This window comes from Conger conger, chromosome 2, assembly GCF_963514075.1.
Source record: "Conger conger chromosome 2, fConCon1.1, whole genome shotgun sequence".
Lineage (NCBI taxonomy): Eukaryota > Metazoa > Chordata > Actinopteri > Anguilliformes > Congridae > Conger > Conger conger.
The window spans coordinates 2,203,112-2,225,529 of record NC_083761.1 but is presented as its reverse complement, the minus strand read 5'-3'; the positions used below and the strand labels follow the sequence as shown (position 1 = coordinate 2,225,529).

Here is a 22,418-nt window from a genome sequence, read left to right as displayed (position 1 = left end):
GGGGGGGGGTCTACTAGCTTTCAGCCCATTTTAGCCCACCGAGATCGTTGTCCCGGCGGCAACATCCGCCAAAGTTCACAGCGACGACCGAAGTTCTTTTAACGCGACGGTGGGAACGAGAGCAGCACAACCCCCCAACGCCGTGGGAGCGAGGCCTCGTCAGGGCCCCAGGAGCGAGGCCTCGTCAGGGCCCCAGGAGCGAGGCCTCGTCAGGGCCCCAGGAGCGAGGCCTCGTCAGGGCCCCAGGAGCGAGGCCTCGTCAGGGCCCCAGGAGCGAGGCCTCGTCAGGGCCCCAGGAGCGAGGCCTCGTCAGGGCCCCAGGAGCGAGGCCTCGTCAGGGCCCCAGGAGCGAGGACTCGCCAGGGCCCCAGGAGCGAGGTCTCGTCAGGGCCCCAGGAGCGAGTCAGGGTCCCAGGAGCGAGGCCGCGTCAGGGCCCCAGGAGCGAGGCCCGTTCACTGGCAGCTGAGGGCGGGGTCGCCCAGCCAGCCCCAGATCTTGATCATGTCCTGCGGCGTGCGGCTGTGCACCAGCATCAGGCTCTTGTAGGCGCAGGGGTTGGCCCGGTACTTCTCCTCGATGTCGAAGGTCCTGAAGCCCTTGTGCTTCTCCGGCACCAAGCCCAGCGTCCTCAGGCACATGCCCGTGTAGACGTCGTCGATGGGGTACAGCGCCACCTTGTGGGCGGCCGCCTGCAGGCGCAGCGCCAGGTCCCCCGAGTACAGGAAGCCGCCGCCGCCGGCGTAGGGCGGGTACTGGCCCACGAACAGGCTCTCGGGGATGAAGTACTTCAGCTTCTTGTTGCGGTGCGGGCCGGCCCGGGTGATCACGTCGCCCACGAACAGGTCGCGGGCGCGGGCGGGCGACAGGCCCCGCAGGAACTCCAGGATGCGGCGGGTGTTGACGAAGACGTCGTCGTCGCCCTTGAAGACGAAGGCGGCGCCCGGGCAGCGCCGCCGCAGCCAGTCGAGGAAGAGCACCTCCTTCACCGTCAGGTTGAAGAAGGTGTCGCGGTAGTCCCACTGCAGGACGTCGCCGTGGCGCGCCGCCTCGAAGCGCAGCATCTCCGACAGGTCGGGGAAGTGGTCCGCGGCGGTGGCGTTGCCCAGCAGGAACACCGTGGCGACCGTGCGGTTGGCCAGGCGCCCCGCCCGGCCCCACGACTCCCGGATGGCCTGGCGCCGGTCGAAGTGGGGCGACAGCGACTTGACGGCCAGCAGCAGGTACGGCTGCTCCCGGCACACGCCGGGCTGGTCCACCACCATGGGGTAGGAGCGGCACCGCATGTACAGCAGGAAGTCCTTGAAGCGCGCCGGCAGGGAGTTGTAGTCCTTGACCTGCGTCATGACGCCGAGGTTGGGCTCGCAGGCGTTGGCGTGCAGGGTGTCGTTCAGCCCGTCCAGGACCTGGAGGGCCGAGCCGTTCCCCGAGGCCAGGATGGGGTTGTGGACGTAGTCCAGCATCTGCTGCTCGCGGTTCCAGTACGCCTCGCTCACCACCGACTTCTTCCAGAAGGGCTTGTCGGGAACGCGCGGCCTGGCGTTGGTGCCCTTGCCCTGGCCGCTGATCCGCGACACCTCCACCAGGATGAAGATGAAGAAGTTCACCATCATCATCACCCCCAGCACCTTCATCTTGAGGCGGGCCATGGGCAGCACCGCTCCGCTTTACCTGCAGGGGGGAGGGAGCGCAGGTGAGCACGGGTGTGGACAGGTGTGGACGGGTGTGGACGGGTGAGGACGGGTGAGGACGGGTGAGGACGGGTGAGGACGGGTGAGGACGGGTGGGAACAGGTTAAGACAGGTGAGTACAGGTGGGAACAGGTTAAGACAGGTTCCAGGACATGGAGAGGAACCACAAAGCCTAATCAGGTGTGCTGGGAGGAGGACAGTAGGCCATCAGGTGCTTTATGGAACCCTTAACTAGGCATTTAAAGATGAGCTGAAACCAAAATTCACTTTTTCCTCAATTCAGTCCGTTCTTCATCACCACACGAACACGTCTCAAAGTATACATAATGTCTGTCAATTTTCCATTCCCCTCCAATCAATATCCTTTCACACACTCCTCTCCCGAGAGCCAGAGGCTACAGGTCTGCTTCCGACTCCTCATTTAACTTCAGTCAAATCGACCCTCCCTGCCTTTCAAAAACCCACCCCAAGATTTGTTTAATTTGCGTACACGTCGTATCGCGGAAGGTAGTACTGCTCTAACGTCCCTCTCGGCTTGTCTTTAATAAGGGAAAACACACAATGAAGATTTGTAATCCACACGCACACGCACACGCACACGCACACGCACACGCACACGCACACGCACAATGTTCAATTGAATTAAACTGTATTTGTAAAATGCATTTTACAGAGACTGTCACAAAGACGCTTCACAGAGGAACAGAAGGGCAAACACACCGGGCCTGACTGTGTGCTGCATTGTGTACAAGGACACACACTCCTGTTCCCCGACTGTTGGTTTTTCCAGAACTATATGTACAGGACAGTGCGAGACACCATCGAGCTTATGGGTAAACTAAGCACTAGGTATACACTTCAGTGGCAGGAAAAGGAGAGCATTGCTGGGCTGAACGGCCTGCCCTCGCCATTGTGTTATGTCACTTGTAACAGAAAGAGCTTTAACCCCCGTGAGATTTGTGTGGAGGCGCTTAATCTCAGGCCTGGTACTGAAAGGGTTAAGTCCAGGCCACTCCCGATCCAGCCTCTCTAATCACTGCTATGCAGGAAGGAATTCTGGGAATGTTTGCTGATCCAGTTTTTATGACTTCCCTTTTGGGAAGAGCCGAAACAAGTGGCATGCGCTCCAAATTCCTGTCCCCTCCTGACACCGATTACTGACCACCGTGGGACACCGATTACTGACCACCGTGGGACACCGATTACCCCCCCCCCGACACACACACACCGTTCCTGATCAATCATCGAAATTAAGGCTGCGTGACCTCACACACACACACACACACACACACACACACAATAACCATCACTGATTCCACTTCACATTTCTGAGCGAGAACAGGAGGGGGGTCCTCGTGAAATCACAAAAAGCCTCCAACCCAGGGGGCCCCCTGCAGGGAAACAGGGGAAGGCTTTGTGAGGAAGACTCCAGGGGGTCTCGTGAGGAAGACTCCAGGGGGTCTCGTGAGGAAGACTCCAGGGATCTCGTGAGGAAGACTCCAGGGGTCTCGTGAGGAAGACTCCAGGGATCTCGTGAGGAAGACTCCAGGGGTCTCGTGAGGAAGACTGCAGGGGTCTCGTGAGGAAGACTCAGGGTCTTTTTCTCTTCCTTTCTCAAGTCTGCATCGGGCCTTGGCAAAGTGAGTAAAACATCTTCAACACATCCCAGTTCCCACAAACCTCCCCAAAGGCCCTCCAAAACAGCGGCAGCATTTCCCTACATTACCTACAGAGCACTCCGGCCAAGTCAAATTGAGTTCAGAACCAACGTACTCCAGATATCCACTGCATCTCACCCTGACACCATGGGCCGCAATAGTGCGAAAACATCTCATTACACTCAACAACAATGTCTCATGCCAAATATAATGACACCAGAGTCTGTGTTGCACACAGTTTAATCAAAGAGGATTGTGTACACTCACGCAAATCCTCAGCCGAAGTACGTCAGTGCCAGCGTCAACAGTGTCAAAACCACGTTGACACAATATTTTAAAACAATGTTGGCACTGTGGAGTTCTGAGACATTCAAGGCACGCAGAGCAGGATGACAACGTTTGACATGCAACTGAATCCGTTCAATTCGTCCAGTTCTCGTTCTCGTTCTCCCCCACCCTGTGCCAGCTCTGTCTGCAGGTGTATCCAACGTGCCCTTCCTGGAGGACTGGCTGTTTGAATAAGCCGTCCCTGCTATGAGCCTGGGAGCACCAAAAGACAGGTACTTGGTTTCGGTTTACATAATAACAATGACAACAACATTAATAATAATTTGTCATTTGGCGGATGCTTATATCCAAAGTAAATGGTAAATGGCAGGCATTTATATAGCGCCTTTATCCAAAGTGCTGTACAATTGATGCTTCTCCATTCATACACACACTCACACACCGACGGCGATTGGCTGCCATGCAAGGCCCCGACCAGCTCGTCAGGAGCATTTGGCCAGTGACTCACAGTTGATTCGACTAAGCAGGGGACAATCCTCCCCTGGAGCAATGCAGGGTTAAGGGCCTGCTCAAGGGCCCAAAGGCTGTGCTGTCCTTATTGTGGCCCTCATTCACATACTTTATCCACGAGGCTACAGGCTACTCCGTTGAATAGGAAGAGGTTCACAGCAAACCACATCTGCTGTGAGAAACGGGCGAACGCTGGCTCCGATTGAACAAAGCAACTAATCTTTGTCTTCAGTCAAGACCTTGATAAACTTCCTGGGAACATTCAGTAACGTTATCTATAGGTTCCAAGAAAGATCCACTGTAACGTTACAAAAATAACATTCCTGGAGTGACGTTATGGAAACATGCTCTGTACAAAATGCTATACTTGGATTATGTAACAGTAAATATTCCAGATGGAAGAAGCCTCACGTATGAAGCAGGAAAGGAGTGGGTGTGTTACCTGGTGGCAGGTAAAGTCTGCAGCTCCTGAAAGACGGCCGCTAGCTCACTCTCTTCCTGGGCAGTGTCCCAGACTTTACCCCATCGTATAGTGGGGTGGGGGGGTGGGGGGGTGGGGGGGGGGGGGGGAGCGGCCTGTAAACAGAACACAAACACAAACCCTCTCCGTCAGCTGGGTGGTTTTCGGTTTTCGGGAACAGGGTCAGAAAACACCGCAGGTCGGTGCATTTGTAAGGAGACCCTTAAATATGAGCACCCCGGTCCCCCGGTCCCCCGGTCCACCCCTGCCCCCCATAACCACCTCCTGCTGGAGGGATCAGGTCATGAATAAGGAGGTGCGTGAGTGTAGGGTCTCCACAACGCTACTCCAACTGCCCTCAGCCGACGAGCTGTGGCTGTCAGTCTAAACCAGGGGCGTCCAACTCCAGTCCTGGAGGGCCGCAGCGTCTGCAGGTTTAACTCCAGTCCTGGAGGGCCGCAGTGTCTGCAGGTTTAACTCCAGTCCTCGAGGGCCGCAGTGTCTGCAGGTTTAACTCCAGTCCTGGAGGGCTGCAGTGTCTGCAGGATTAACTCCAGTCCTGGAGGGCTGCAGTGTCTGCAGGTTTAACTCCAGTCCTGGAGGGCCGCAGTGTCTGCAGGTTTAACTCCAGTCCTGGAGGGCCGCAGTGTCTGCAGGCTTAACTCCAGTACTGGAGGGCCGCAGCGTCTGCAGGTTTAACTCCAGTCCTGGAGGGCCGCAGTGTCTGCAGGTTTAACTCCAGTCCTGGAGGGCCGCAGTGTCTGCAGGTTTAACTCCAGTCCTGGAGGGCCGCAGTGTCTGCAGGTTTACCTCCAGTCCTGGAGGGCCGCAGTGTCTGCAGGTTTAACTCCAGTACTGGAGGGCCGCAGCGTCTGCAGGTTTAACTCCAGTCCTGGAGGGCCGCAGCGTCTGCAGGTTTAACTCCAGTCCTGGAGGGGGCGCTGTGTCTGCAGGTTTAACTCCAGTACTGGAGGGCCGCAGTGTCTGCAGGTTTAACTCCAGTCCTGGAGGGCCGCAGTGTCTGCAGGTTTACCTCCAGTCCTGGAGGGCCGCAGTGTCTGCAGGTTTAACTCCAGTCCTGGAGGGCCGCAGCGTCTGCAGGTTTAACTCCAGTCCTGGAGGGGGCGCTGTGTCTGCAGGTTTAACTCCAGTCCTGCGGCCCTCCAGGACCGGAGTTTCAGGAGCAGTCATGCTGCCACGAGGCTACAGGCTGTGAGAATAACGGTCATCCCCAGCGGCAGCAGTTTCTGTCCCTGCCTCCGCAGGCCTGCGGTGGAACACCACAACACCTTTATGAGCACACAATAGAGCAAATGTTTTCACAACAGCATATTCATAACCACATGAAATGTGACGATAGCGCAGGTGGATCAGGGATGAAACCACCGGCTGCAGTTCCACCGCCAGCTCACCGCCCTTAGCAAGCGGGAGCAGCGCTGAATCAGCGGAGCTGAAATCTAAATCCTCAATTTAGTCATTTTTTCCATCACCATATCAACATGTCTTAAGGCGTATTTTTGCAACAGAAGTGATAAAATTGTCGCACTTCCATCCACTTTCTGGAAAACGAGATTTGACGTCATCGTGTACCAGTGTACCGTTCCCCTCCAGCGGTGCACATCCACGTTTGAAATTCCCCTTCTAATTTGACGTCAGTCCAATCGACCCCCGCCTTTCGTAACCCCCAAGCCCCCCCCCCCCGCCCCCCCCCTCCGAAAGAGCGGTTTCACTTGTGTACACACGTCATGTCATGGAAGCTAATGCTGCTCCAACTTCCAAGTCATAATATTAATCCCCAGTGTGGCTGAGGGCGGCACTTTTTCCACATCATGATCCCGTCTCTCTTCCCAACTCTCTCTGCTTTCCCACTGTCTGAACAAAGCGTGACAAACACTAAAGGTGGGTATAGTCTGGCCACACTCCCAATAGAAGAAAAGTTATCAAATCTACACGTTTTTTCGCATCTCAGCGAAATTAGGATGGATGATGGATAGATACCCAGATATCTCTGGGTGAGTGGAAATGTACTTTTAATCCCATTTTTGGCTGAACTGCCCCTTGTTTAAACAAGTAAAATGTCCTGAGGACAGGCTTGTTGCCACCTTCGGCCGACCTCTCTGGAATTCTGGGAGCTAAAAGGAAACGCTGAAGAAATGAGTCGTTGCAACATTTCGACTGAAGCAGAGACAGCCGGCTTCCAGAAGCTTTTGAAAGGGCAAACCATAGTACCGGTGCCAGTGCCCTACTCAAGACTCAAACGCCCGTCTGACGAACGACTGTTGACTGTATTTTTACCATTTATGTACAGTAAAACAATACTGGCTTATTCCTGTATCTTAAATCTGGGTTTACTTTTCTTTTTTGTAGCCAATAGCCTAGTGCTGATGGCGCTGGACTGGCACCCGGAACGTTGGTGGTTCAAGCGCCAAAATGAAGCCAAAATCAGATCAGTGCAGCTGTTGGGCCTTAACCCCACCTTGGGAGATTGACAATAAACGTAAACCAGGGGAGACCGACCCTTGCTTCGTCTAATCAACTGTAAGTGGCGTTGGATATCGCTAATATAATATGTCGTACGGAAAACGATATGACCAGCAGGGTCAGCGTTTCGCTGGCCGTGTCCTCAGGTGCCAGTGAAACCAGCGATAAGGTAGCAAAGTGGCAACACCTTACGCAACCAGTTTGAGATGAAGCTTGGATATCCCCATAACTACATGTCACAGAGCTCCGGGCCCTTGGCTCCGGGCCCTTGGCTCAGGGGCCTGGGTGGGTACACACTGACAGGGTTGTTATCTAATCGGCCCCGCTGCCATTTACAGTGAACACCGAATGCCAGGGCAGTCAATAAACAGCGAGGCCAGACTCATTGTTTTCGGGTTAATGATTTAGAGAACGGGCTCCGGGAGTCAGAAACGCCCACTGACCTGATGACAGAAACGGACTCTCAGAAATAAAGGCACGGAAAGTGCACCCTGGGGTGGTATACTATTGGAATATAACATTGCACCCTTCGTCAGCAAGAAATCATTCATTTGTACCTTTTTGCTGCTGGTACATTTGGGAAATTTGATCCTTGAAGAACAGATCCTCCACTGCCGATCTGCGTCTGAACGTAGTTTGATCACTTCTGTGTAAGGCAAGTTGGTGATTTATACAGGACGTAAAGTGCTAGTCCAAGTCCAGGTTAATACCACCCCCCAAGCCGTCATATGAGATGTTTATAGTTTGGTTGACAGCTCCCACGGTTTCACCAATAAAAGAAAAACAAAACAAAACAAAGCAAAGCAAAACAATCGATCACCAATCGATTGAGGAACTCCCCTCATTTCCCGAGAATGGGTAAAAGCAGGTTCCTCAGAGCACGGACGTTTTTCGGGCATTTCGTGTCTCCAGTGTTTTCCAAGCTTTGCCGTTTCCATGGTAACACGAGCAGCCAGGTGTGAACGGGCTGTGGTAGGTACCAGGCCAGAGTTGGGCATTTACCACGGCTGAATTCTGACAGCCGATATTTACAGCCCTGTGGGGTCATTTGTAAATGGTAAAAATGGTAAATGGTTGGAATTTATATAGCGCCTTTATCCAAAGCGCTGTACAATTGATGCTTCTCATTCACCCATTCATACGCACACTGACGGCGATTGGCTGCTATGCAAGGGACACATTAACACACCCAGGGCGGGATCAAACCAGCAGTCTGTTGGTTTCTTAATTCATTTTTTTCCTTCATTCATTTAGAATTTCTTTACATATGGGTTATATGCCATTTCTGAAAAAGCCATTTCCACTGCTTTTCTTGAGAGCTACCAAAAAAAATAGAAACACAACAAACAATGCATGCAAGGTAGAATTAGGCCAATGCCCATTACATGTCAAATTACAAAATGGGAAATCAAATTTGGGAAGCACTTAAAACATAATGACCCCCAATCATATCAACACAAAGCTCTGCGATACCAAGGGTTACATAAGAGCAAAGAAAACAATCCCCCCACACAGCTGGCCATAGCACTCCTACACTCTGCACTCTGCACTCTGCACTCTGCACTCTGCACTCTGCACTCTGCACTCTGCACTCTGCACTCTGCACTCTGCACTCTGCACTCTGCACTCTGCACTCACACAACCTGACACCTCACTGGTTCAGGGTCAGAACAAAACCAACTGGAATCAACCAAACTGCAACACAACTGGAACACAATGGTATCGCTAATTCGGAATCACAAACAGAAATCACCAAGAAAAATGAAATGTTATCTGGGCCTAAAAACAGAGCACACTGCAGCACATTCCCGTGTGTCACTGAGAAACAGAGGACCACCACCTGGACCAGGTACAGACTCAGCCACCATCTCATCACCATGGAGACCAGCAGGCACAAACAACATGGCTGTCAGAAGACAATCTAATTGAAAGACACTTACTTATCAAATGTCCCAACACCCGATACAGATAAGCTACCCTCTTCTTCATCACGGGAACAAAGACAGCTGCATGATCTGTTCTCCGTTTACACGCACACACACGCATCGCACATGCATCACACATGCATCACACACACACGCGCGCGCGCGCGCACACACACACACACACACACACACACACACGCACATGCACGCATCACACACACGCATCTCACACACGCATCATACACAGACATACACTTTGTTAACAGCATAAAAGAAAACTACAAATCATGCAGTAAAACATTTTGTGCAACACAAAAGAGTTCCGGAAGCAAGATATGCAATTCAGCTCATCTTCCGTTACAAGTTAGTTCGGCCGCAAACTCTGTATTTTCTACTGACCCAAGACTCCCATTTATATAGACCACAAAATGAAGAACCAATGAATTATCTACACGTTGGTCTCTGGGGTCACTGTTAGTCTGGCAGCAGAATAGCCACTGCTAGCTAACTCCTTATCGACAGCCAAAACAAACAGAAAGAGGGAAAGAGAGGGGGAGAGAGGGAGCAGCTCACTTTCCCCTGCACTTAGCACAAGGTGTAATGGAGTCAGAACAGGGACTGTTTTTAAACTGCAACTGACAAGCAGGCTGTACTCGAGGTCCATCTTCCCCTGGCACACAGGCACACGCACACAGCTGATAATGAGCTGATATCAAGTCCACAATAAGGGCAGGCTCACATTCACTCTCTCACGCACACACACTAACACATATGCAGAAACAAACACACGCACACACACAGAACCAAACACACGCACACACGCACGCACGCACGCGCACACACACACAGACTTTTGCCACCCACTGGCTGCAGTCCTCATGGGCAGGGTTGCAGTAGCTGGCAGACACATAGGTGAGAAAGAGGCACAACGTGGGTGCCCTCTATAGCAACCCTCCACCCAAAGCCAGCCCTGCCCCCAGCTACACCTGTGCCCCCCCCCCCCCCCCCTCATTACCACACCTCTGGAACTCTGGAACATCCCGCAGGAACTCACACACATGCGGATGTTGTTGACGCTGTAGCCCAGTTCAGAGCAAAGACTCGCGAGGAGATGGGATGCGTCCGACGACCCTTTGTAGTGTTCTTAAACTCACTACCTGCGATTAGGCGAGTGGAATCGCCTGCAATGGCAAACGATGGCATGAAACTGTCCTGCGCCACAGCCCAAATCAGACGGGTAGAGAGCACCACAGCCCAAATCAGACGGATAGAGAGCACCACAGCCCAAATCAGACGGGTAGAGAGCACCACAGCCCAAATCAGACGGGTAGAGAGCACCACAGCTCAAATCAGACGGATAGAGAGCACCACAGCCCAAATCAGACGGATAGAGAGCACCACAGCTCAAATCAGACGGGTAGAGAGCACCACAGCCCAAATCAGACGGGTAGAGAGCACCACAGCCCAAATCAGACGGGTAGAGAGCACCACAGCCCAAATCAGACGGGTAGAGAGCACTGCAGCGCCTCCTCTCTGCAACATAAAACAATTTTTTTTGTGTCACCAATTTCTGGTCTGAACTGGGCTTTAGGCTCAACTGGTGCGCGCTCATCAGCGGCTAATGTTAGCAGAGCTAAACGTTAGCCTGCCTTCAGTCTACGTGCAATTCACCCTCAATGCCTTTAAAATGAGCAAACCACCTTTTCTCTCCGTTTTGCACACAGCATTTTAACGGCTGCTTTCACAGTGCTAACACTCCTTAGAAGAGCCGTTTCCATCCTAATAAAAATGCCTGAAGGCCGATGAATTCAAACGGACTCCGAGCCACGATTTTCTGAGATGGATTTGACAGTCTGATACGTGGCTGGGTAGAAAACAGAACCTGAAACTCTACCGCCCGACAACTGTACTGACCGGTTTCCGCTCGACCAAGTAAAACCGGAGTGAATTTAAAAAAAAAACGTTCTCCCCGTGTTCGCATGGGTTTACTGTGGTTACTCCGGTTTCCTCCCACACTCAGACGTGCGTGTCAGGTTAGGTGTGCTCCTGCCGTTGCCCTTGACCAAGGCCCTGGCCTCAGAGCTGGAGCTGGTCCCTGGGCGCTGCACTGTGGCTGTCCACTGCTCCTAAGTAACCAGGATGAGTCAAATGCAGAGGACACATTACCCCTTGGGGTTCAATAAAGTATATCTCTATATCTTATTTTTAAAAGTCTGGGCAGGAATCCAAAATAGAGACACTTTCTTATCTCACAGACCACAACATGCATTATGTCAAAACCCAATTCATGAGGTAAAACGGAACACAGGATAGCTGGAGGAAAGACCAACCAACCAGTCACCCATTCCGGGTCAGGGTCGTGGGAGGTGCTGGAACCTATCCCAGCATGCAATGAGTGAAAGGCAGGAATACACCCTATGACAGGCCATCTTTTGCCAAACTGTAAAGACTATTTTAGGAGAGAGGCTATGATGACATTGACACATCAACACCATCAATTATTCTTGACAAAGTCCACTATAATTTTGTGGACCAGCAGCTAATTCACCATTTCGTTTTTTTAATCCCAACTAGTAACACCCGGTCATGTCCGGAGCGGGAAACGTGTAATTTTCCTGACAGTTATAGCAACTGTGGGACCAAGAGAGACACAGTCAGGCAATGAGCCATGTCAGCTTGCTGCCAAGGAACACAAAAATAAAAATACCATCCTTCATGTTCACCCACACCTGTGGAGGACGGACAGACTGACCCATGCTAGAGTTACCTGCACAACTCTGACTCCAGCTCCGTTCACACCAGCACCTCATCCTTCTCCGAGGCCACTTCCCAGGTATCAACGGGCTCTTAAATCAGGGAATTAAAGAGAACAAAATGGGTGACTAAAAACTATTACCCTCTGATATTCGCAGATCGTTTTGGTTTTTTGTCGTTACGTCGCGTTACGTTACAGGCACTTGGCAGAGGCTGTTCTCCAGAGTGACGAACAATAAAGTGCAAATTAGAACCAGGGACTGAAAGACCCAGGAGGGAAGTACAGTTTGAAGGGCTAGAAGCATGAAGACAAGCCAGTCCCTGTCCACTGCATCCACACACGGGTGTGAAAAATGGTTTAGAAACGATTTAGTTCTTCATGGACAGCTTCCTTTGGGACCCAACAGAGACAAAACAATTTCCGATTTTATCAGTGAAGACGAACTGGGATCTGCTGCTATTCTACAGGAAGTTCTCCGGGGACTTGTGTGGAATGAGATCGCCGCTCTCCAACAACACTATCGTCTGGAAGCAACGTCCAAGAGACAGCACAGTTTTTACACTTTCTCTCAGGCTCTGCTTGACCTGAAGCTCCATGGCCATTCCCTGTGGACCAGTACTGGACGGGTTAAATTGGCCCTTTGTGCAATATTAGCCTTTTTTCAAAATTCCATGTCAGCGTTCTAGAACTCCACTGCTTTCAGACGCCAGCAGTTAAGAACATTCTAATCACATAGTAATTATGACCTCACACCTTAAAGAGTTCATTAATCAACTTGCCAAATTTGGTAGAAAGGAGGATTTTCTTTTTATTTATTAAATAATCAAATCAGGAAATAAATGCACACCCATGAGCAATATGTACACAAGCGCACATGGTAAATGAGATGATATGCAGACGTTAACTGTCAAAGCAAATCCTCAATCAATCGGCAGCCAATATTAAGCAATTTATTGATGTTGATTCAGCCCACAATAATGACACATCATCAGCGATCATAAATGTCTGGGACGCAGTATCAACTGACAAACTCCATGCAGAGCAGCAGGCCACTATCGACAGCCTGCAATTTGGTTTGAATTTGAGACGCTTCACAAACGCTGTTTGAACAGGTACCAAGGCAACGGGAAGCGATTAAGCAGAGATTATTGAGGTGCTTAGTGCAGTGAAACTGATTTGCAATTCGGCAATCACTCAGGATAAAAATCAAATAACTCAACAACATTGCCCTTAGCCCTACATTTCTCCAGGGAGGATTGGCCCCGGCTTGGTCTAATCAACTGTAAATCACTTAAGAGGAAGCATCATTTATATTCCTGAATACAATGTGATGAAATGTCTTCCTCAATTATTAAATTTTTTTGCAGGCACGTTATTAGTCTGAGGTAACCACGATGATATTTCTGCCACGGTAACTTTAATACCTCATATTAGTGTGAAGCGATAAAATCGCAGCGCCGAAACAGAAAAGGTGTACTGTGATGTCACGTCAATCTTCCGCGACATCGCGACCCCGCGCGAGGTGACTGATGAGGCAAAAACGGAATTCCTGGTAAGGTGTGATCAGAGCTATTCTCGCTGTATTAAAACTATCCATCAAAACTAATGCAGGTGAGCCCAGTCACTGTAGCCCACGGTGCAGACCATAATTCTACTGCTTAGCAACCCCATTGGAGCCACAGTCAAGGTCGCGGTTACGCACTGGTTAGCAAGGAAGCTATCGCTGCTACGGTTCGTCACCTCGCCACTCGGCCATCAGCCAAAGTTCCCCCGGCGTTGAATTCTTAATCTCGTCTGGAATTAACTCAGCCCGACACGACGCGAAACAGTGCTCGCAAGGTTAAAGTCTTGAGGCGAGAAAGAAATCCGAACAGTACAGACACCTACGGGTCCGAATACAAGCGGACAGACCCTGCTGGAAAAGAAAAACAAAACGGGTGAAGCTACGGTTTGAAACAGCGGGTAGCTGGTTGACCAGTGTTAGACCAGCCAGGCCCACTCTGTCATGCACGGAGCCGGCTGCGCTGGGTGCCATCGGTTACCATGAACTGAGATAACACAATCTTGAGTCTACATGCCTGACACACTGTTGGTAGTCTGTGGTTAACTCATTATCGCATTACCACTCGGGCCACTGCAGCGCCTGCTGTCTGCCACTACGCGTCTGCATAGCCGAAGTGTGGTCGACTCATATGTCCATTTTAGCAGCTAATATTTCTGTAGCACACGTGCCTGTGGGTTCTGTGGCGTAATGAATGATACCGGGCATTGTTATTTCAACCACAAACAACAATAATCAAAATAATTTTACCATTCACGGGTATTTAATGAATTGCGTCACACTTTGGCCAATCCACCGCCTTCCTTCCTTTACAGGGAACTCTCCTGGCGAATACATTGGATATGCAAACACACAGGCAATAATTTACCTGCATCAATGTCGTGACACACACAGATAAGACGATTGAATTCCAAACAAAACGGCAGTTTTACACAAAGGCTGGAAAGGTGCTAAATACAGCGAGATATTATGTTAACCATCAACTCGTAGCAAATTACAGTTTAACGAATAATACATATTTAAACAAGTAAACAGGATGCGCGCGCTCTTATTTAATGTTTCGCGAGATTAAATGTTATTCAATCCTAAGAATTAATAGGGACTGATTCACTCAAATCATCCAAAAAAGAAAAATACAAGCAGGCTAACACGCCTCTCAAGTGAGTACGGAGGTATTCCTGGTCTGCTAAAACCGTGTTATCGTTTTGTTATTCTTGTTGCGATGCACGGTCCAGGCCAACACAGAGTTTATAGCCTACTGTCAAGAAAAAGAAACTGAAAATGATCCAGAGAATTAAGCACACTCTTCTCTCTTCCGGAGATGAAACTGTTGCTCACGAGGCTACAATATTTTCCATGGCATGCTGATAATGAAGAAAAAGGTCACTGCATTCAAAAGGCCACGGTGTGAGCCGATTTATTTTTACATCATTACAGTACATTATAGGCATTTGGCAGACGCTGTTATCCAGAGCGACGTACAATAAAGTGCAAATCATAACCAGGGGCAAGCGCGCTGAAAGACCCTAGAAGGAAGTGCAGTTAAGTGCTGAGAACACAAAGGCAGAAGTACTTATCAACTCTCCCTTCCTGTAAATAAAAGGGGACCTCAAGTGCACATTTCTCCATTCATCTTTGTTATGCGTGTTATGGCATTGGCAAACATAGCTTAAGAGCCTCGCCAGATCATCCGTGTGTGCCATAAATTTAAACGGACGCACAAACCCCGAGACAATGTTAGTGCCGCTATTTACCGTCAAGACTCAGGAGCCGAGACGATCTGTAATCCAACACCATGTCTGTCTACTGGGCCTAAGTGACAACAGAACGGAGGTGTCGGAGAACACACTCAGACTGTACTGTCCTGATATGCGCATAACTGCGTTTAAGGACGCCCCCTACATCTCACAATGGTAAATGGTTGGCATTTATAAAGCGCCTTTATCCAAAGCACTGTACAATTGCCGCTTCTCGTTCACCCATTCATACATTCGCACACCAACGGTGATTGGCTGCCATGCAAGGCACCGACCAGCTCGTCAGGAGTAAGTCGTCTTGCTCAGGGACACTTCAAGCGTGGCTTCATTGAAAAACAAATGTTGGATAAGAGTTGAGTGTGTGCTGATTTTATGTGTAATCAGTAGCTAACGTGCTACACCCATTTCCTGCCTGCCTTCAAGTCAGGTCTTCAGGGCCGCAATGGAAAATTAGACATGTGACTTTATTGTGATATCCTGATAAGATTAATTGCCATATGTATCTCCGCGTGTTTTAATTTATCAAAATAAAACTTGAGTCACCAGGACCCAAGTTTAGAACAGTGGTTTTAAAGCACTCTTCCCTCCTGCAAACCTGCTACAGATTCATTACATTACATCTCATCCAGAGCGACGTACAGTTGATTTGACTAAGCAGGAGACAATCCTCCCCTGGAGCAATGCAGGGTTAAGGGCCTTGCTCAAGGGCCCAACGGCTGCACTGATCTTAGTGTGGCTCCACCGGGATCAAACCACCAAGTCGGGTACCTTAACCACGACTCTACAGGCCGCCCTGAGCACTGCGCACTGCAAACTTTGCAATAGCAGTTCTCTTTATAAATCACAACTTAATCCGCATGGCAACAAGTACTAGCTGATAGAGCAGTCTGGAGGGCTGAAAATGGATACGGTTAAAAAACCCTTCAATTTAATATTTCGGCAAGCGTTTGTACGCAGCTAAATCAATTCAACCAAGTGTCCTTCAAGAAAACCCAAAATGTCAAAGCTGTTACACTGAGCCTTAGAGCACAGCGATCCCTGTGTTGTTTGTGTAAATTTAGTCAGCTGGTCACAAATACGGGATTAGAATGTTCCGAGCTCAACATTCTAGTGCCGATTCACAATCACGGCCGGTCATTGAAGGCAACGGAGTTCTAAGCAACTAAAGGTCTAGAACACTAAACTACATTAATCCCCCAAAAAGCCCATCTACTCTTCAAAGGGCTAATTCCATGTTGTGCACACGTCCTGTTTAACGAGCTGGTGTGGGACAGTGCCTGACATGCCCTACAGCGCTGAGACTTTCAAACAGTGTGCAAAGGACAAACACGTGTGCCTCCAAGTGCTTTTCACCCGCAAACGGTAACAAAGTTCATCACTCAGACGCCACATTAAACCACTGTCGGCTCCCTGCCTCCTCCATTCTCCGGTTTGTGGCCTGGACGTGACTTATAAATAATGCAATCATTTGTTATTTAACTGGCGCTTTTATCCAAAGCGACTTAAGAGTTGGTTAGACTGCTCAGTTATCCCCCGCTTAATGTGGGGTTAAGGGCCTTGCTCAAGGGCCCAACAGCAGCACCGATCTTACTGTGGCTACACGTGTCTCTGTAAAAATAAAAATCCCTAAACAAATAAAACAGAATTGAAATGAACTGAATTAAAACTTGTGTGGTCACCCGAGCAGCTCTTTGCCAGCAACAATCTAAAACGCTCCACCGCTGACTTGGCAACGTTGTCCAGGCCATGAATAATCCGATGGTGGTCCTCTACTTTCCATTACCACAATCTGAATGCACAGAACTGTGGCAGAAGAGACAGACAAACTGAAATACTATCTGCCTTCTGGGTCATGTTTTATTGGCCTAACGGGGAACAAATTACCCTGTGGCTAAAAGAGAAAAACTAACCTCCCCCCCAATATGGGACAGCAAATATAGCCTAAACTGCAACTGCAACTCCAACTGCCACTGAACAAACTCCGGGCATCCCCAGCTAAAATCAGCAAGTTCAACTTGCTGTACACGTTTATATAATATTACCCATCAACTAATAATGACTCACTTATATTGATATACATCCTATCCATTAAGTCCAATGGCAACATTATGGCTGCAAATATTGTCACAGCAGTTCTGTAAATCGAGGCAATATTTACACAGAGGTCAAATAATTTCATACCAACTTGTGAGCCCAACTGTCAGTCCTACAAATATCAAGACTAGAGCAAATAATCCTGATAAGAGACAACAGTGAAATGACTGTTGGTGAAGCACAGAATGGCAGCCAAATGCAAAGTGTAACTTCACGCCCACACCAATTCACACATGAATGCTTATTCCCATGATGCACCACACACATTTTTGGCAGGAATTTTTAGACGCTCCCTGACATTTATCGTTTCGTATTTGTCTTCAAACAGACCGTCCTGTTCTGGACATTCTCCAACTGCGGGACTCTAGAGCCATGGCAGGGCATTAAATGCCAAGGAGGACTTTTCAACTGCACACGTTCTGAACGGCAAAGTCACGAAACACTCAGTTAGGAAAGTATTCGTTCACCACCAAAACAAAATCCAGTTTTATCATTCGATATCCATATACATAAAACCCCACCCCTCTTGTCATGAGTGGACACAGATTCCTGGAGTGAGTCATTGTGCACACAGACCAATGGGAGATAGACGCAGGACACTCCAGGGAAACGGCACAGCGGCAGGGGGGAACTTCAGCTGAATCCTCTGACCAGTAAAATATACGCTCGGTCTAGATAATCACTTTACCTCACGGGATCGTTTTATTTATTTAACGACCTAAATAAAGATGTTTGACTTTGCAATGCAATTTGCCATTTAGCTGACGCTTTTATCCAATGCGTCTTTCAGTTGATTAGACTAAGCCTTGTTCAAGGGCCCAACGGCTGTGCGGATATTATCGTGGCTACACTGAGGCCTGAGCCACCAACCGTCCAGGTCCCAGTCATGTACCTTAACCACTGGGCTACAGGCACCTTAGCCACTAGGCTACCGGCTACCCCTTACTTCTGCTGGCAAGGCTTCATGTGGTTAGTAAGCTGGAACAGAGGTGATATGATGCTAAAAGGAGACCAGAGACCCTGAAAGTATGGTGCATATGGAGAGCTCACAGGGTATGCCAGCCTCCAGTGCCTTGCCAATGGCTCTCTCTCTGTCACCCTTGGTTAACACTGGACAGAAGGCCAGTTGTGTCCCTCTAAAAAACACAAACAGACTTGTCTGTCACAGGAGCTGGACAAACAGAAAAGAAACGAGATTGAATTAACGGTTCCAACGAGATTGAATTAACGGTTCCATTTACATGTATATTGGAGTTAGGCTAATGACGCTCAGTAGTAACAAAGGCACTCACAGATCAGTTGACTGAATGCACTAATGATTTTCTCTACGATAAATAAATTTCCTATAGTAGGACATTTTTTTATGAACTCTCAAAAATATGAAATATAAATTCCACATGCACTCTATGCACCTTGGGGGCAAAACGATTCCCAACACCTCCCTCGGAGGACCGACATGTTGATCAATGAGTCATTTGAACACACGTTACAAAGTCCATACACGAGCACACCGGCCACAAATCAGACAACTTATATTCACAGGCAAAATGGCATTTGGGTTCTATGAAACCATTCCACCATATTCTATTAAGTTGGGGCGTGATGGCTATTTGTCGCAGTGCGCCACACTCAACGAAATGGCCAAGCAAGACCAAAGAAACAATGAAACGGTCACTGTCTTAACTAGATCAGGGATAATCGCATCTGGCCCTGGAATCCGGATCAGATCCATCCCTGGTTTTCTTTTCTCCTGGGTAATTAACTGAACAGTTAGTGCTACGTGATTGGCTCGATGGTCTTCACACTGTTTTGACGTTTTGTGATGGAAGTCCTCCTTTCGGAGGATTTTGAATACTTGGAAAAAAAAAAAACAAATCCCAAGTAAATACATTTTCAAAAGTTTTTGTGGCATCCCCCCGAGGGGGGAGAATTTTGCAATCTAACGTAGGCTATATCGCCAATTGCTAAACTTTGATCTACTTCCTGAAACCATGTTGTTTCAAGTGCGATAGCCTACACTGGGTAAAGATTTTACATCGGCAGCAGAATCTCAAGTTATAGACTGATTATAAATCAAACCAATGTGTGCCCTGCAAGTTCTTGCTCTTCCAAAGCCTGAAATGTCATGTTTGCCCGATGAAGTAATGGGAAGTTCCAACAGACATTTCCAATATTTAGGCTATGCATAATTTACTCATATGTATTTAAGTGGCCATAATAACAGGGAGTTGGGACAAATATGGAAATGGAGAAAATAAAATTATAGGCTTCAGAAAACTTATGGATCGTGTTAAAACCTTGTAGCCATGTAGCAGCCTACATAACACCGATACCGACCGGCAATCACATGCACCGACAAGAACACTGCAACATGTCTCATGACCATGGTCAATTTAAAGATTTTTTTTGTTGTAAATGTACGTTGTTGTATCTAGAATAGTAAAACCCATTTTTGTGTTAGGCGACCTGGACGCCAGCATAGTCAATGACTGAACAATGAAACGCTAGTTTTCTTTGTGTAGGCTAGTCACTATCATTGACTGCAGCTTGAAATAATATACCAAAGCCTCTTGCAATGGTCTTGGCTTCACTGGGGCCGCCTAGCCACATCTACGTGTTTGCACGTGTTATTTGTTTACGGGTTAAGACGTGTTTATTTAACTCCGATCTGTCCGTTCTCGACTTTAACGTTGTTTTAGGCGGACGATCGTATTGCATAGCGGCACCGCTTGTCTACAGGTGCAGTTTTAACGTCGCTGTCTTCCCAGAGAGATGCAGGTTCACTCGTAAAAGCGTCGAAAACACGTTAACAAAATAATTGAAACATAAAGTCTCTGGTCAAGAACATTGTCAACATTACTTTACATGTCCGTATAAGTAAATACATTAAGAGAAATTCCAAAATGCATTTGCCTGAACAACCTTTAATTGTAGGCTACTACAACCTCGTCGCACTGAACTTTAGTTTCATATCCCTAGTTATCAACGGAGAATATCACAAAAAGGTGGCTATTGGAATCAATTGGCTATACAATACTCTACATTAGAGATAAGCTAAAACGGCTTAGGAAGCGTATGACCTTACTAAAAACCACACGACAGCACCATGTCGATCATTTATAACGAAATGGCATTTAGTTCGTGGAAAAACACAAGACTTCACTTTACCTTCAACTTGAATCGGAAAGCGGGTTCAATCCTTCCTTCGGTCCGTCTCTCATAATTATTTTGCAGCAATAGGTGAATGGAAAGGGGAAGTTATCCTTTTTGTCTTTCTTCGCCTTCGTATTGACCCAGGTTCTGCGTTTGTAGCGAAGGGAACTTATCTGCGTGGCGCCTGCGGTGTCCCAAAAGATAAACCATTGTCGGCTAGTGGACGCATTTTCTCAACAGACCCTGCAGACATGCAAAACACACGCATTACCAAGGTTCATAGAGCCGATTCCTCGTAGTCTACGTTGTTTCATTCCGTTCTTCTTCCCGAAACGACAACAATGGGTTTTTACTGAGGCTTGGAAATGACTACTCCACGCCAAGCCGAAGTGAGTTCGTAACTAAACGCCAGTTCATACTCAGTCGCCGGTCGCGATCATGATAAAGAATCAGAACTACCCCCTGGATCATGTGACTTGTATTTAACAAAAGGCAGCGTGCGGCTTGTTGGAATAATGAGAAGAGACGACAGAGGAGTGTCGCCGTCGCCTGTTCTGAAGTGACCATATCCAATGAAGAAACCACAGATGTGACATTGACGGCACAGCGCCAACTAGCAAACGATTGATTTTTAAGGTTTCTTTTAGGTTTTTCTCGCACGTCTCGGCTCCCAAAAGCGCACGCGCATCTGTTGAGTTGTTCATTTGAAGTACAATTGGGGCATCTAGTCAGTTCCGGAACTCAAGTGCGGTCAGTAATGTCAAACACCCATTGGAGGTGCCGTTTGAAGAGGAATTCAAGTTACGTTGGTTTGAAAGCAAACACAACAGTTTGCTTGTGTTATTGTGTCGTCCGTGACTTTTTTATTTATTTTTGGTCTGAAACGGCAGAACGCATTTTCCACGCCCCCTCCCCCTGATCACGCAAATGACCTTTAAAACTCGTGATGATGAGTAAAGACTTAAAAAAATAAAAGGAAAAAAAAAAAATACTAAAACTAAAACCTTCATTACAAGTTCACCTTCCAATCAGAATGAAAAGATAAGCATCTGCATCAGCGTGATACTTTTTGTCTTAAGATGCCTTCAAAGCGCTGGTCTCGTTTTCTGCTGTGTGTTGAAAAATATATTTGCTGGAAAAAAAAAGTATTATAATAAAACACTAAACAGAGTCCAAGAAACCAAAAGGCTTTTTAGCCAAACGACTTTTTGAAGAAATTCTGAAGAAATTGATACAACAATGTTGTTTGGAGAGTTAAAGTAGTTTTGACATCTTAAGACAATGTCAGCATGCACTCTCACTCTCTCTCTCCCTATCTTTGGGCATGGTCCCAGACTTTGAACGGTTACTGACAGTTTATGGACATCTTCAGCAAACATGACACGTAAGAAACTAGTATGTTTCTCGTGTTTGGAGAAGAAAAAGTATGCTGAACATTGCTCATTGACTAGGGCAACAAAAGGTGGCCTACTGCGCACACACACACATCATGGGAAAAGATATGCGCCAAGATTGAGCTTAGCGGCTGAATGCTATAAAAGGATATTAATATGTGAGGAACAAACAGTTTTGGCATCTGCAGGGCGTGGTGTTGTACCTTTTGCACACACCTGTGAACCGTGACTAACGCGCCAGGTGAGCACAGGTGGGCGAAATCACGCCCGCGTCTCCGAGCAGACGAGAAGGAACGGAGAGACTGCTTTCTAGTCCTTCTGGTTTTAACGCCAAGCTAACCTGGCACCGTTGTGCTCGTAATTCCGGGGGAAAGGTAGATTAGGGAGTGAAAGAAGAGCATCGTGGCGGATGCCTGTGAAGAGGGAAGAGGAGAAGGTCTCTGGTGATTGGCAGCGCCCCCCCTAAACACAGCCCGCAGGACATGTGGCGTGTGGTGGAACTGCAGGAGTGTGTCGCCGACAAAAGGCAGCGATAGACAAAGGAGTGTCTTTATCAGTGTCCGCACGCTTTGTTTGAGAAAGGGGCTTCAGTGCGGCAGCTGCCAGGTACAGGAACTCCATAAACCCCGGGGGCTATTTATGAGGTTCCCGTTCTTTTGTCTTTCAGCGTCGACTGCAAACCAGGCGCGACAA

General features: G+C 48.5%; 1 protein-coding gene across 4 annotated transcripts; it reads right to left on the bottom strand.

Annotated features, from left to right (window-relative positions):
- b3gnt2a (UDP-GlcNAc:betaGal beta-1,3-N-acetylglucosaminyltransferase 2a) lies at nucleotides 1–21,161 on the bottom strand. 4 transcript variants are annotated; one of them, XM_061226804.1, is made up of 3 exons: nucleotides 20,603–21,161; nucleotides 20,347–20,515; nucleotides 1–1,669 (listed from the first exon to the last, which is right to left on the bottom strand). In XM_061226804.1, the coding sequence occupies exon 3, from the start codon at nucleotides 1,645–1,647 to the stop codon at nucleotides 454–456; it is 1,194 nt and encodes a 397-aa protein (XP_061082788.1). In that variant the 5' UTR covers nucleotides 1,648–1,669; nucleotides 20,347–20,515; nucleotides 20,603–21,161; the 3' UTR covers nucleotides 1–453. The 4 variants fall into 4 exon arrangements, 3 of the variants coding, with proteins under 3 accessions (XP_061082788.1, XP_061082779.1, XP_061082796.1); XM_061226795.1 differs by having other exon boundaries at nucleotides 20,347–21,161; XM_061226812.1 differs by lacking the exons at nucleotides 20,347–20,515; nucleotides 20,603–21,161 and adding an exon at nucleotides 4,588–4,699.
- Nucleotides 21,162–22,418: the final 1,257 nt, after the last annotated feature.

Excerpts from the sequence above, each read along its gene's own strand:
- b3gnt2a (XM_061226795.1), bottom strand. The coding sequence starts at position 1,647 with ATGGCCCGCCTCAAGATGAAGGTGCTGGGGGTGATGATGATGGTGAAC.